Source organism: Centrocercus urophasianus, unplaced genomic scaffold, assembly GCF_019232065.1.
Source record: "Centrocercus urophasianus isolate 14NV4802_14NV808 unplaced genomic scaffold, USGS_Curo_1.0 seq_16, whole genome shotgun sequence".
Lineage (NCBI taxonomy): Eukaryota > Metazoa > Chordata > Aves > Galliformes > Phasianidae > Centrocercus > Centrocercus urophasianus.
In genome coordinates, this window is record NW_024884711.1 from 34,050,069 (window position 1) to 34,064,366 (window position 14,298).

General features: G+C 38.6%; 1 protein-coding gene across 3 annotated transcripts in view; it reads right to left on the reverse strand.

The window, feature by feature from the left end:
* Nucleotides 1-322: 322 nt before the first annotated feature.
* Nucleotides 323-14,298, reverse strand: part of ITGB1 (integrin subunit beta 1) — a 41,729-nt gene continuing 27,753 nt past the window's right edge. For 2 of the 3 annotated variants that reach the window (XM_042816918.1, XM_042816916.1), the window contains exons 12-17: nt 12,851-13,089; nt 11,244-11,466; nt 9,759-9,991; nt 8,064-8,230; nt 7,279-7,359; nt 323-1,530 (exon numbers count right to left, since the gene is read on the reverse strand). In XM_042816918.1, the coding sequence (XP_042672852.1) occupies nt 7,285-7,359; nt 8,064-8,230; nt 9,759-9,991; nt 11,244-11,466; nt 12,851-13,089 (937 nt within the window). In that variant the 3' untranslated portion in view covers nt 323-1,530; nt 7,279-7,284. The remainder of the gene's footprint in view (nt 1,531-7,278; nt 7,360-8,063; nt 8,231-9,758; nt 9,992-11,243; nt 11,467-12,850; nt 13,090-14,298) is intronic. The other variant, XM_042816917.1, reaches the window with a different exon arrangement.

Consider the following 14,298-nt stretch of genomic DNA (forward strand, 5'->3'; position numbering starts at 1 on the left):
CAGTGGTAGTGTGGTAGAACAGCCCTAAATTACGGAAATCCTTTAGCACACAAGCTGTGGCTTCACATCAGTTGTCATTCTATGTGATAAGCACTGTGCTGCACCCTGGCCTTCGTGCACTTGGTACATCTAACTTCTTTTACCTTACCTTTTACCTTAAAGATCAGCTTTATCTCACCTCTTCTCAGATTTGATCCAAATAACATGCATTATATTACTACAATTTTTATTATCTCTTGCCCAATCAGACAGTTCTCTTTTTCCTTTTTCTTTTTGTTCTAAATGAGATCTACTTCTACAAGATAAAGAGACAACATGCAAGTATTTTAAGGTACTTTTATTTAATAAATAACTTCAGTAATAGCACTGTAAAAAGTGAACATCTGTTAAAATAAAAAGGCACTTAAAACAAGGATATGACTGTAATGCAGTTTGAATGGTCAAAGGCAAATATACATGGCACATGGCAACAATGTGTGACTTGTCACATGACAAACTATGCAATCTTAGCTACGGGGCAAAGGCAAATTTACAGCTAAGACTGCCCAGAAAGAAAAAAAACTCCTGTGTTGATACAAAAATATTACAAAGAATCGCAACCAAATAGGTTAAAAAGATTAGGAGTGTGACAAAGCACCAGACTAAAGAAACATTAACAAGAAAGACACAGTGTGATGTAAGGCCCTTATGTGTTTTGAGGATGTCTTGGTAAAGCACTTCATGATACTGCCCAACCAGGGCTTGAATTTACAAAGAAAAACGAAGCAAGTTACCAGTCAGCAACTTTTCAGTAATGGCACGTGTTTTAAAGCTATGTTTTTCCTTCTTAGAATTCTTTTCAAACCCTTTCATCTTAACCATACCCTGACAATAAGCAATCACAAAATTAAAAATAAGCATGCTCACACTTTTTCCACCTTTTACACTGCTCATTTCCAACTCACTCAACTTACCATCTACTTAATCATATGTCTAGCAAGCAGAAGTCCCGTAATTCACCAGCTCCATGCTACATGAGTTTCAATAATCTGCAAACTCAAGCCCTGATTTCCCTGTAAAGCTACAAATTGTAACGCTAAATGGCTAGGCAGAGCCCTCATGCTGATTGCTTTAACCAGTTCCCTCCCAGTCTTGTCAAAGCACTAGCACACCCTAGAAGATCTAGATTCACAGCACGGGAGTGGAAAAGGTCAAAAAGGCACCATGTGACCTTAGCTGACTAGGCTACACAGTCTCAAGTTTTTGTTTTTTTGTCAGACCCCTGGCACTGATTTTTATTTGCAAAAGAAATTAAAAATAAACATAAAAAAAATTACATATGGTACATTCTCAAAACCTGAACAGGAAAACAAACCTATATGTAATGAATTAGTAAAATCACTGCAGTTTGCCCTAAATCTATCTTACTGTGACTACAAAAATTGCTATGCTGCATACAGTGTTGTGAAGTTATACAAGCAGTGTTCATTTTCCCTCATATTTAGGATTGACCACAGTTGTCACTGCACTCTTGTAAATAGGATTTTCACCCTAGAAAAAGAAAAATATTTGCATTAACATTCAGAGATGTGAAAAAAGCAGCGTTTTTAACAAGAATGAACATTAGTTTAAGAAATTACTCAATGTTTTGTTTGTACACAAACAGCTTAAGTAAAGCTAGTTTTCCCTCTAGCAACTTAAAGGCATGCTCAGCTAACAAAGCAAAGCGTTAGGCACGATCCTACTCAGCTGATGTCACAGATTTCTTTTAAAGCTGCTGAACCTCATACGCTCCTATCTCAGGCTGAGCAGTCAGCTCAAGTCTGGAGCCCAATAGGGTTTTTAAAGAACAGAGTTGCAAACAATATCATTTGAAACTAAGACTGTTCAATGACCACATCCTGCTAGAATTAACATTGAATAGCTTATTTCATGTTATAATTGAATTCTTGAAACACAGACAAAAGGCTTGTACCATCTTAACAATACATATTCAATATTCAGTGTTGAACATCAGCACTTGTAATTCTCTTTCTATTCCTGTAGGCTCCCTCCTCTCTCCTGGTACGTACAAAATGCGCAGTTAAATCTCAAAGATGGCTGCCGTGACGCAAACGCGTTTATCTTAGTAAGTCTTACTCCATTTAAGGCACATCCTTGTACACCTAGGATGAACAGCTTAAACTCTAAATGAAGAGATGAATCTCATTAGAGGAAAGGCTATTGCAGGAATTCTGCCAGCACAGGCTAGATCTCCTGTTCTGTGCTCTTACCACAGCTGAGCTGCAAGCTAAATAAATGTGGTTTACCATCATCAAACTCTTCTGTGCATGTACAAATAATTCCTGAGCAAGTTCTGCACAGAGCAGATGTCAGCCTAAGTACAGCTCTGGCCAGAACCATATCTGGTCTTCATCAGCAGTTCGGGAGTATCTCTCCCTTTGAAATTCTTCTCAACTAAGATGTCTTATTACACCATAATTCAATTCTACGCTATTCAATTACATAGCATTTAAAATATTTCAGGTTAATTTTTTTTTCCTACAGTCAATCAAAGGAAATCCTGCTTCTACCCCCTGTCCCCCACTTCTGGATATCATCTTTTTTCTTTCATCTTTGATAGTCTGGCTTTTGGTGTGGAACAAATTGTGTCTGGTGGAGACTTATTGCTTTAATAAAGCAGATTTTCAAGTAGATTTTTACTGTTTTATACACAGCACTTGAGATCAAATGGCATAAAGTGTCAAAATCAAGCGATTAATATTCATACATAAAAATGGGTCGCATCATGCCATGAGATGCTGCTCTGAACGACATTTCATTTGTGAGGAACGTGAAGCACCTATAAACGTACGTGATTTATAGAGATTAGACGTCTGTTTTTTTTTTGTTTTTTTTTTTAGGGTTACAAAGCTGAAACATCAACTACAAATACCACAGGATGTGCCACAAAGTGACGAGGTGAGGAAAAAACTACTTGGGCTGAAACTTCTATAACCGCTCCTGGGAAATTCTGTTACCTTCTGTGTGCAAGACCCAGTAAAGGACAAGCTGACTGATGCACCCAAGCAACAGTGGCTGCTGCTGGGGCAAGGCCATTTAGATGGAGTTCTGCCTTCGTCGCAGTTCTTCTCCAACAAAGAGTATTTCTCCTTAAAGTAGCCTTTTCTCCATGCAAGGAACAGAAAGGCACATCCAGTATTGCCACGGCTGTCACCAAACCTAATCTCTCAGCTCCAGAAACTGGACTGCTACACAGTGTCTTTTTCCTTAAATCTGTATTCTTTGCTAGCTCCTCAAGAGGGGAGTCAGCATCATCTGGTTTGAGGTGAAGCTGCAACTAGGGGTCCAGTGTAGGCTAAACTCAGTAATGGCAAGACTTTTCAATCAGATCCCAGGCAATGCTCTCTTATTTAAAAACCTGTCCTCTATTAGTTCACAAAGAGATGAGGGGGTGGAGGAAAAGTATTTATCATGGAAATAGTGCTGCAGCTAACTCTCAGCCAGATAAATTACCAGGGCAACATTTCTTGCTCACCCCCTGCAGAATATTTTTATGCTAAGATTTCACAGTAGTAACATGCAGATGAAACTGGAAGGCAGAAAAGAATCCAATTGCGAGGGATGAGAGCTTTCATCATGTTTAAATGCTTGGCAACGTTATGTTGACTGTTTTCTAGATAAGTTTTAACACAGACTTCTCCCCCCCCTAAAAAAAGTAAAATGTAAAATGCAGAGAAAATCTGTAAGCTTAATAGGCTGTATCATATGCAGACTAGAAAATACACACAGAGCTTTTACAGAGCAAGGCATGGTATAACATTTGTTGCACCACGCTTTCAACCTTCAACGCTCACATACAGTGAGGTGTAAGTTTGCATTTTTTACTTACAAAAGAGAGAGAACTTCAGTCAGTTGTCAGTCCAAAATTTAGCAGTAATGCTTGGAAATTTGCAGGGTGTAGTTGCTATAATTAATTTGAATTTGGAATCAGTTCAAAATGCAGTAAGTCTAATGCTTTTTCAAGAGAAGTAATGATATGAAGTATAAGTGCTCTTTCTTTAGCACAATGCTGATTTTACGAATAAAGTGAAACGCTGTCCTGTCTTGCTGCATACTTGCATTTGTGTTTGCAAGAACTCTCGGAAATGCACAGTGAAATTTAGGTCACAGGATAAGGCACTTAACAAGGTGCCTCCTCCTGTCAGCTGAAGTGTCCCAGGTCCCATTACAAATAATGGAGATTCAGTCAGCACAGCCAAAACTGTTCAGCTCAACCTTACACTTCATCAGCTGAGCAGCTTATGTGGCTCTACTGCCTTTAACCAGAACAGAGGTACCCAAATACTTCCATGAAGCAGGCACTGACAGCACTGGCCTCGCCAGCTGCACTCAGACACTGCATCTGAGCCCCGGCTTAGAGAGATCGAGCTAGAGCTGTTCATTAGAACTGAGATGGAGGTAGCAAATGAACACCCACTAGTCTAACACAACCCTCACCCCACCTGGGCCCTTTCACAGCTGGGACACAGAGCAAACTTTCAGAGGTTAGCAGCGCTCTGCACTTTTAACTGGTGACTAGAATATGGTACACCAAACTTGCTTAGACAAATGCTACTGCTCTTTAAGTAAACCCATTTTCTTTATGCCAATGCAGAAAATGCATTGATTTAAGCATGCGACATGAGGAAAAAAGCTTCTGCCATGAGCCCTTACAAATGAAAACATCATGCACACTTATGCAACAACAAGATGGAACAGTAAAAACCAACAAACAATAACTATATACAAAATATGGTGAAGTACATTGGAATAAAGATAGAGATATTTATAAAAGTACCTTTAGCAGAGAATAAGTGCCACATTCTTATAACAGTACTCATTTTTAACTAGACTGGGCTGTTCAGAGGTAAACAGTTTAGCCCAGTGTTGAATGAAGATGAGCTTACAACACAGGATTCTTCTCCGTGGATTTACTGTTTCAACAGTCACCTGGAGTACCTACATTACTAATGGTTGAAGTCCTAAGTCACTCTAAGGAACTGCTGCCCAGAATACTTAAACTTCCCCACATATAGTACTCAAGAGCTGGTTCTTACTATTTTCAGCTCTCATAAATATTTTTACTTGTTTTACTATAATTCATAATGATGTTCTACAACATGACTGCTGTTTATTATTTTACAGTCATGTAAGACAGGCATCTGTCAATCTGCAAATACAGCAATTGAATCAGAGGGTGAAGCAAGGGCCACGCTTGAGGGGCAATGCAGATGGCAAAGGGCATCACGCTGTGACTGGTGAAGAAAACCACTAGCATACTATTAAAATACTGTTAATGGCCATTTTAGACCCTCAGAAAATCTCTGTTATTGGGAAAAGGAGGATTTTCTCCTTTTTCTTCCTAAGGCCAACCTACTGCGCCAATGCTTTCCTGGTGCTTGATAAAACAGAAAATGCCTCCCTTTCTCTCTCTCCAGAGTTCAGCTATTTCTATGAATACGAGCAAAAATAAAATCATACATGAAGACCCACACACTGTCATATTCCTTTTTATCTTCACAAGGGAGTGAAACAAAAAGGCAGAATTCAATCTTTCCATGAACAAAGGAAGGAGGGGAAAGCTTTTAGCAGTAAGTAAATTTTGAGGAGAAATGGCAACACTGAGGACATCATATCCTGGGAGAGTCACAGAGCAGAGAATGAGACCAAAGAATGGAAGTTACACACCACACGGTTTGTTACATGCTTGTTCTGCAAGCAACAGAACACACACAACTCAGTGAACAGCACAAAAGATGGTAATGGAGACTCAAACAGATGGATTGCATGAAATGTTAGAAAGGAGCAACAACTCAATTTCCTCTCCAAAAAAGCGCAGAGATGGAAAAATGGAAGGAAGGTGAACGTGGTTGGTGTGGCAAGCATAACAAACGTTTTTTACCACCAATTTGGGATACACTGAAAAGTGAAATGATTGTAAAGAGAAAAGGCAAGTACATTTATGAAGCTAGAACTCAGAATGCTAGGCAAAGTATTTGGAAATGCTGTCATGGTGAGCACAGGCAAGAACTTAAATACTTTCTATTCCGATTTTCTCCCCTCATTTTCTCTTTACAAAATCTTTTAAGTGCAATGCCGAGAAAGGGAGATAGCAGAAAGAACAAAATTACAGATAGCTCCTTCTCTTCCACTGGCTCCCGAACCCTTTGATATTTATAGGGATGCACTGCCTTCCCTACTTTCTCAGATTCTACTTCCTCCTCCCTTTATTCCATATTTCTTATCCCTCAACATTCATCTGACACCCACTGCCTCACTATCATCCCCACATCCTTCACCAGCAACTGGGTGTCCCAGGGAAGGAGGAGACACCCTAAAGCACTCAGGAAAGTGCAAGAGCAAAGCCTGTGTAGGTTATCTGTCACTTCTGGTTTACCATCTTGCTGTTTGGGGTGCTGCTGTTTCTTGTTGGGTATGTAGAGAACTGAAGTTAGCAGTTCCAAACAGAAATTAGGGATTCTCACAAAGTTTAAGAGGACTCAGAAACTGAGGAAAAATACATCCAGAGGGGACAAGAAATGTTCTGCTCTTGTGTGAATTTCTTTTCAAAGGAGGGCCCTAAACTGACTAAGCTACAAGGGCTGATACTACCAGTTATAACAGAAATAGGAATTGAACAAACTAGGTGCATATTTAGTTACCAAAGCAGCAAAGAATATGCATTTCACACTACAAATATGGGACAGTTCTATGTTGATAAGCCAAAGCAGTTACAAAGCCACTCTGTGAGGCTGTTTCCAGACTTATTCTAATAATAATAATAATAAAAATAAAAAACCAAAAAACAAAAAGCGGTGATATTGACAAGCTGGGATATCTCAGGAACATCTAAACTAGGTTTGAAAACATACCAGCTTCAAGCAAACTTACTGTTGATTTGAGGGAGTAGAAGATAAATTCTTCCCTGAACTTCTGTTTTTCTTTACAATCCAGAAAGCTTCATAAATCCTATCTACTGTTCTGTTATATACCCACTTATTTATCCACAAGTAGTTCATGAAAATAAATCACTTGTAGAATAGTTTTGTAAGCCAGTACTGGTGGTATTAGTAAGAAAGCAAACCTTCTGTCAAAACAAGTTAGATTTTCAAATTGCATTCTTTAAAACCCCACAACCAAAGCAGCAGTAGATAAACTGTGCAAGACTCAAACTGTGATAAACTGACTGTGACACACAGTGAGTTTGAAGTGACATGCAAAGGAAACAAAAGGAAGAAAATGAAAGAAGATACAAACTGAGACTTAGAGACCAGCTTTACGTCCATAGTTTGGGTTCTTGAAATTGTTAATAGGACTCTTGTATATTGGGTTTTCTTGCTGAAGTAAAAGAAATGGTCAATTTCAAATAATTCAACAGGAAAAAAAGTAACATTCTCAAGTACCACCCAAAAAAATCATGCTACATTTATGTAAAGAAAAGCGTTAGTAACATTTTTCCCAATGTAGAACTAACTCATTTTCTTAAATAAAAAGGTTTATTAAGAGATTTAAAAAAAAATTCTTCTCATCCAGTGCACATGGGAACTAGCAGATGCCTGCATTTTCCCAAAAGCAGAAACCCAAAAGCATGCCTAAGCCTACAGACCAAAGGCTTATGTTTCTGACTTTTTTTTTGTTGTCAAGACGCTGAGGTTTCACCAAACCAGTAGCAGCCACTGCTCTGTTAACAAAATCTCTTGCTGAACTGTTCTGTCACCATCACTTTTTCTCTCTGGAATTTTATTCCAACTGAAGTTACTACTCACTTTTCTAAGTCAAGATGTACTTCTTGAAGAGGTCTGTTTTATTTATTTATTTACTTTTATTAATAACAAATTACACTTGTTTCAAGTCAGCTGAAAATAAGGATACTTGTGTATTCCTGCCCTACGGAAAAACAATCTGAAACAAAAAGGAGGAACTGGGAGAAATTCCTGTCCTAAGGAGAAACAAATTGGAAACATGAAGGGCATGTGAACAAAAGAAATCTATTCCTCACCAACTACCATAGCTGTTATAGAGATAAAAGCCTCCCAGCTTACCGTATCCCACTTGGCATTCATCTTCTCCTTTTCAAATTTAGCAAATTCTCTTCTGTCATGAATAATCATTAGTAGTTTCCAAATCAATAACAATGCAAGTCCAATAAGAACAATTCCAGCAACCACGCCAGCTACAATGGGTATGATGTCAGGGCCACTGGGGCATTCTAGGGTACAAAAACCAGAGAAGCATGACTATACAAAGTGGTAATGATGTTCAGATGCTGTTAAAAATGTTCATTTTGTACTGAAGCCATTATTTTAAATATCTGAGGAATGCTAATACTACTTTCATGTCAAATTACAGAATTTTGGAACAGCACATCTTTGGAATGTTCCAGGTATTTGTCCTTCTATCTTTTTGTTTAATCTTAGCAACAGAATAATCACTATTCTGAAGATGAAATCAACAGACTGGTAACCTCTCAAGCTATTCATTTAGAGAACTCGGACACAGTAACTAGTAACTGTATTTTAAACACACAGGAGCTCTAACTCAAAGATGGTGCTAGAGGGACAAATGTCTGGTTAGTCAGTCAGCGGCCTCTATAGACAGCATTATAAGGGAACAGTGTTCCTCTTTTTTATCTCAGATTAGCTCTATTACTTATTTCTAAGTATTTAGCAATTAACACTTTGCTTCTATGGGACAATGTTTTCAGGATATTTTCTCATCTTGGGAATTGGTCTCAGCTGAAGGTAAAAAATCCACATCTTTGGATAAAAATATTGCACACCTTCAAAATAAAGGAATGTTTCATAGTAAGAACATAGTTGAAAAATGCAGGAACTAATGGGCAAAAATAACCTCGAAATTAACCCTGTTAAAGAAAAATTCTCAATAGTCACAAACTGATGAAGGGCTTCTGTAGAGTTCAAGGCACTAACGGAAGGTATCACAAGCAAAGAGAACTCCTATGTCCATATGAACAGCGATTCCACAAACTGTGGACTCCTAATCTTGGCAGATGCTGCTGTAGGGGTGAGAAGTGGGAAGAGATAGGGCAGGGATTCTTTGGGAATGAGTAAGGAGTGAACATCTGCTCCACCAAACCCAGCTCTGACAGGCAGAACTTGCTCTAGTGCCCATATTATACAAAATCCTCTTGCAGAATACAAATTATTCAGAAGCCTTGGTTCCACTCTTATCTAAGGCAACATAAATTTATATGGGAAGAAAAGGCCAGTTTCCATACATACTGGATGGGTGTTGACTTGTCCTAAGAGAATATGGGGCTTAAGATCTTCCTTTCAATACTTTAGAAAACATTTCTAAAGAATTTAAAACATTCTTAATTGGAAGTACTATTTTACTCAGAAAGAAAACAGAAGCCAAAAACCATAAAGCAAAATTCAGATACCTACAAGTTGCTGCAGGACAGTTAATACAAGCCCAAAGTCACCAAACAGAAACACGAAATGCACGAAAAACAAACTTACATCTCTGACTGATTTAAAAAACAGACAAACAAAAAACCAAACTTGTTTCTGTCAGCCCAAAGCTTAGAAAAAACAGGTCTAGAGAGACTCAGATTTTTAAAATGCCACTTCAGTTCTGAATATCTGCAGCTCTCACGCAGCTAACAGATACTGTTTGTGAATGCAACTCAGGCAGAACAACCAGAGCTACTTTACAGTATACGACTTCGGTGAGAATTAAGGCGAAGGAAGAGAAGGCAACATCAGGTTTCATACCTGGTGTCTCTACCACGTGGACACTGGCTTCACCATTTGAATTGACAGAGTACGTGAAGTAGAACCAGCAGTCATCGACGTCCTTTTCTTTGCAGTGAGACAGTGGATCGGGCTGGCCGGGCTGCGGCAATTTGTCTCGACTTTCTACCCGTGTCATGTTAAAATGCATGCATTCCTGAGAGCATGTTTCCTTTTTTTCTCCCTTATCGAAAGCTCTGCACTGAACACAATCCCTGCGGAAATACACGATCGGAAACAATGCTTGCTCATATGTTCACAGAAGCTTTTTAGCATTTCATGTAAAGAAACATAAAGGAGAAAGAGGAAAAAAAAAAACCCAACGTGGACATAAGAGAGAGAAAAAAAAAAAAAAAAAAAAAAAAAGATGACTTTTTACCAGTCAGAACACTGATGTACCTTTAGGTTAACAAAGACCTGCTTTACCAAATTGCTGGTTTAACTAAATGACTCACAAGCTTCAAGGACAGGGAGGGAAAAAAACCAACCAACCAACCCTAAGAACTAACTGTCTAAAAAGAACGATATCTACAACTTTTTCAACGTTTCCACCAGGAAAAGGAACACCCTCAGACGAGGGTAGGAACAGAAGGTTTACAATAGAACACTATCTGAGGTACTGGGCTAAGAAGGACAAAGTGGCTGAGGAATTTTATGATAAGTTATCACTCTGAATACATCACCGAAAAAAAGCAGACTGCTCAGGAATTTTACAGCAGCTGAGAGAATCCTTAATGCCAGGAATCAGCACAGCCACCAATCATAAATTTATTTCAACAGTTTGTACGCAGAAAATCCTTCACTTCCAAAAACCTGGATCTCCTAAGACAGAGATGCAAATTTCATTGGCCCTCACACATCAAGGTTTAGTTTTTGCCTGTCAAGAATAATTAATATCTATTAAATAATAACACATGATGGTGTTCTTTCAATAAGTTTTTTTTTTTTTTAAACATCTTAAAATTAAACAAGTCTTTAAAAAGTGCTCAGCTGAAATTTCAACTCCTCTGGAAACAGCAGCATACTTCTGCTTATTTTTTGCTACGTGAATTTCAAAAGGCCAAGATGATGGGACTTCACAGCCTGCAGCTTTAGGCCTACACTTTCTTCAGCTCTACAGAATGTTGGCTGTTGGTAATCATACATAAAGCTGTAACCTGTCCAAGTCAATCAAATCAATCTGAATGGATAAAACCGACTGAACAACACACACATTCCAGTGCGTAACAAAAAAACAGCAGGGAAAGAATTTAAGAGATAAATAGTCTACTTGTGATCAATCAAAATACTGTTTGTGTTGTATTTCTTGATCCTCATCCAACAACTTCCATTATGTAAAGGGATTACATGATATTCCTACATTTCAGGATAGGACAGAGCACAGTATCAAGAGCCTCATTTTCAAATTCAGTATGTGTCACAGAACCAAACAAACATAAGCTGGGATTTGCCTTTCTAGTTACTTACTTGTGCTCTGCACAGACACCAACGCACGTCTGACACATCTCACATGTGGGGCCTTGGAATTTGGGATCTGTACAATTACAAGTACCACATTCACAGGTTCCCCTTCCATTGCAAATCTGTCTGTTCGCTGCCAGGCAGGGAGTGGTATCCAGAGAACAATCACAAGCACTGCCAGTGAAGTTGGGGAAACACTCGCACACTCTGCATTTGCAGATACCATTTCCTGTGCATTGAAAAGATATTTCAGTGTAATCAAGTCTAACGTTAAACACGTTTATGACAGTAAGAAACAAATGTTTGCCACTTTAGGATAGACACAGGGAAAAGAGAACCCCAGTGGGCAAAAAAGGAAGACAGTAATGAAGCAAAAGAGCTACAGATTTAACTCCTTAAAAGAAACTCTACTTACAGAGGTTTCTCTCCTTTCCCCAATTTCCTACATTTGGATTTCTTTTCATAAATGAAATAACAAGATCTGGGACAGCTGGTCATGGCAGTAACTCATGGGCAGAGAGCAACACAGTATTGCTTCGGCTGAAAATTTCGTAGATGCACTGATCACTACTGTCTCTGACCCTATCTTTACATAAATCTATAAAGTAAGATCTAAAAAGATCTTGGACTTGTGTCACAGAAAAAAGAAGGACTTTTGGCTCCCTAAAACCTCATTCAGCTGCTGCAACTTCCATCCCCAATGGGGCATTTTGGATGGAAAGATCTAAGACTACATCTCTCCATCTCCATGGAAAATCAAGCGTTTAGCTCAGTGCTCATCTGTCACCACGTATCTTAGGACAACGCCACCATTGCTCCTATCCTTTGGACAGCTGATGAGCAACAGGCATACTCTGAAAGAACCAGGCAGACTAGGTATTCTCTTAATTCAGTTAACTCTTAGTGGCTTCTCTGTTTTATTTCTGGATCACAGTCAAAACTGAAGCAGTAGTTATATGCCCATTGAACACTACCACATATAAAGGAGCCTAAGGAAGTTAAAGGGTGAAAATACGTGCATCAACATTAAATTAAACCGTAGGTGCTAAAGGATTTTCTGAATTGCTTTTGATCCCAGAATCAACTGCCATTTAGAATCTTGTTTCAAGAACTTAAGACATCTCCCTGGGTCTTGCACATTCTAAGCTTCACTCACCTCTAGAATAGTCTCAAGATAGCATCTCCCTGGTATCTTGTCAAGCACCAATTCAAACACTAAGCTGTAAGAGAGGTCATTATCTCTTTTTACTGCTGCAGTGGTTACACTGAGCCAATATAACTTCATAACATTAAGACAGTTGTCTTAGTATTCTTTACTATAATATCCGAGCATAATTCTGTAATAAACAGCAGAAACCAAATTCACTTCACATCCTTCTTGGAGCTGTGATTCAAGGAAGATGAAATGTGCATAAACACACTCTATGCTCATGACTGCAAAGAGTTGTTTTATTAATAGATGAGTGTTTTCAACCACTGAAACTGCATGTTGCCTCTGTTATCACGTAGCTATGTATTTTTAAGCTAAGTACAACTACTTTACAGGCTACAGTTGACAGATTTGTAAACTATTGGCCAGTTTTCTTACAGAGAAGTCTGAAGTAGTTTCTCACCTCCACAAATCAAGCCGTTTGATCGATCGCAGTTGAAGTTATCACATTCACAGTATTTGCCAGAATACACTTCGTTGGTGTTTTCTCTTTTCTTGCATACACACTGTCCACAAATACACTCTCCATTGTTGCTGCATATTTCTGTACTGTTCTCCCTTCTGCAGTAAGCATCCATATCCTCACTATTTACTTCATCTGTACTACATTCACAAAGTCTTCCGATACGTCCTTCATTACATCTGCAAAGTAAGAACACAACTGAAAATGTCAAAATCCACCTCTCTCGCAAATGAAGCAGCTCTTGAAGCTGCTGGATTTAGCTGGATGCAAACGATCTTACATTGATAACTTTTTCCAGGTAAGAAGAAGCGTCACCACCCCTAGCTAGATTGCTACATAACCACTATTAATCCCTCTCTGGTGTGACAGAACAGCAGCTACTTTTAAGTGACAATAACTGCTCGATGTAGCTGCTGTCAAACTTCACTGAAAGAAATCTCCCAAGAACAGCAATTAGGCAGGGGAGTAGCTGATCTTCAGAGCTGCTGAGCACCAGCAAATTCAACTGGGACCTTTGGGATTCAGCATTCTCACTGTCGAGGCTAAAACACTGATCAACAAATGGAGGTTATTCTTGTTCAGCTATTGACAAACTGCTGTCAAAAAGACAATCAGAAATAATGCTTTCATCACAAAATTGCTGCTGTTGCCAGAGAAAAACGCTGTTCTTACCTGAAGGTTTTACCCTTGCGACAAACCGCAGGGACTCTAGTAACAGTGATACTAAGTTCAGTAACTCTGCTTACAGACAAGGATGGGAAAAGCTGCTTCCAATATTTAAAGAGAACATAAAAAATAACTGCAAAATTGAGCGCTTTATCTATTGTATACGGCCTGAAGTAGCTTATTCCTCAGCTTACTTAATATTAAGGAGTTACTCACAACTCAGTCTTTCAAGCACTCAATCAGCTACTGTCATCAGCCTCACCAGGAAGACTGTCCTATAGTCAAAATCCCATAAGCTAGAAGTCAATAGTTTTTTCATTATTTTTAATAAATAGTCATAAAGTTTTAAGAACAAGATTTATAACATTTTTATATTTTTATTTATAGATGCAGTTTATTGAGCAGGAACCATCTAGTACAGCTCCCTGAAGTCCTGGATCCTATTTTCCTAGGGAAGTACTTACTTGCATTCAACTTTTACCATTCATGTCTCAAGGGTTTCCAACAAGAAATGCTTTTCATTTTTGCTGTTGGTTTCTTGGGAAAAAATGGCTTAAACCCTGACTTACCAAGCTGATATCCAACTACTCTCCTGCTGGCATTTAACTGCAGAAAATCCAGTACAATGGGAAAAAACAGAAGTTCCAAAAGCATAATTATACAAACGATTAGATCTATACCCAGACATTTACAATGCAATTGCAAGAAATATTGTAATAAGG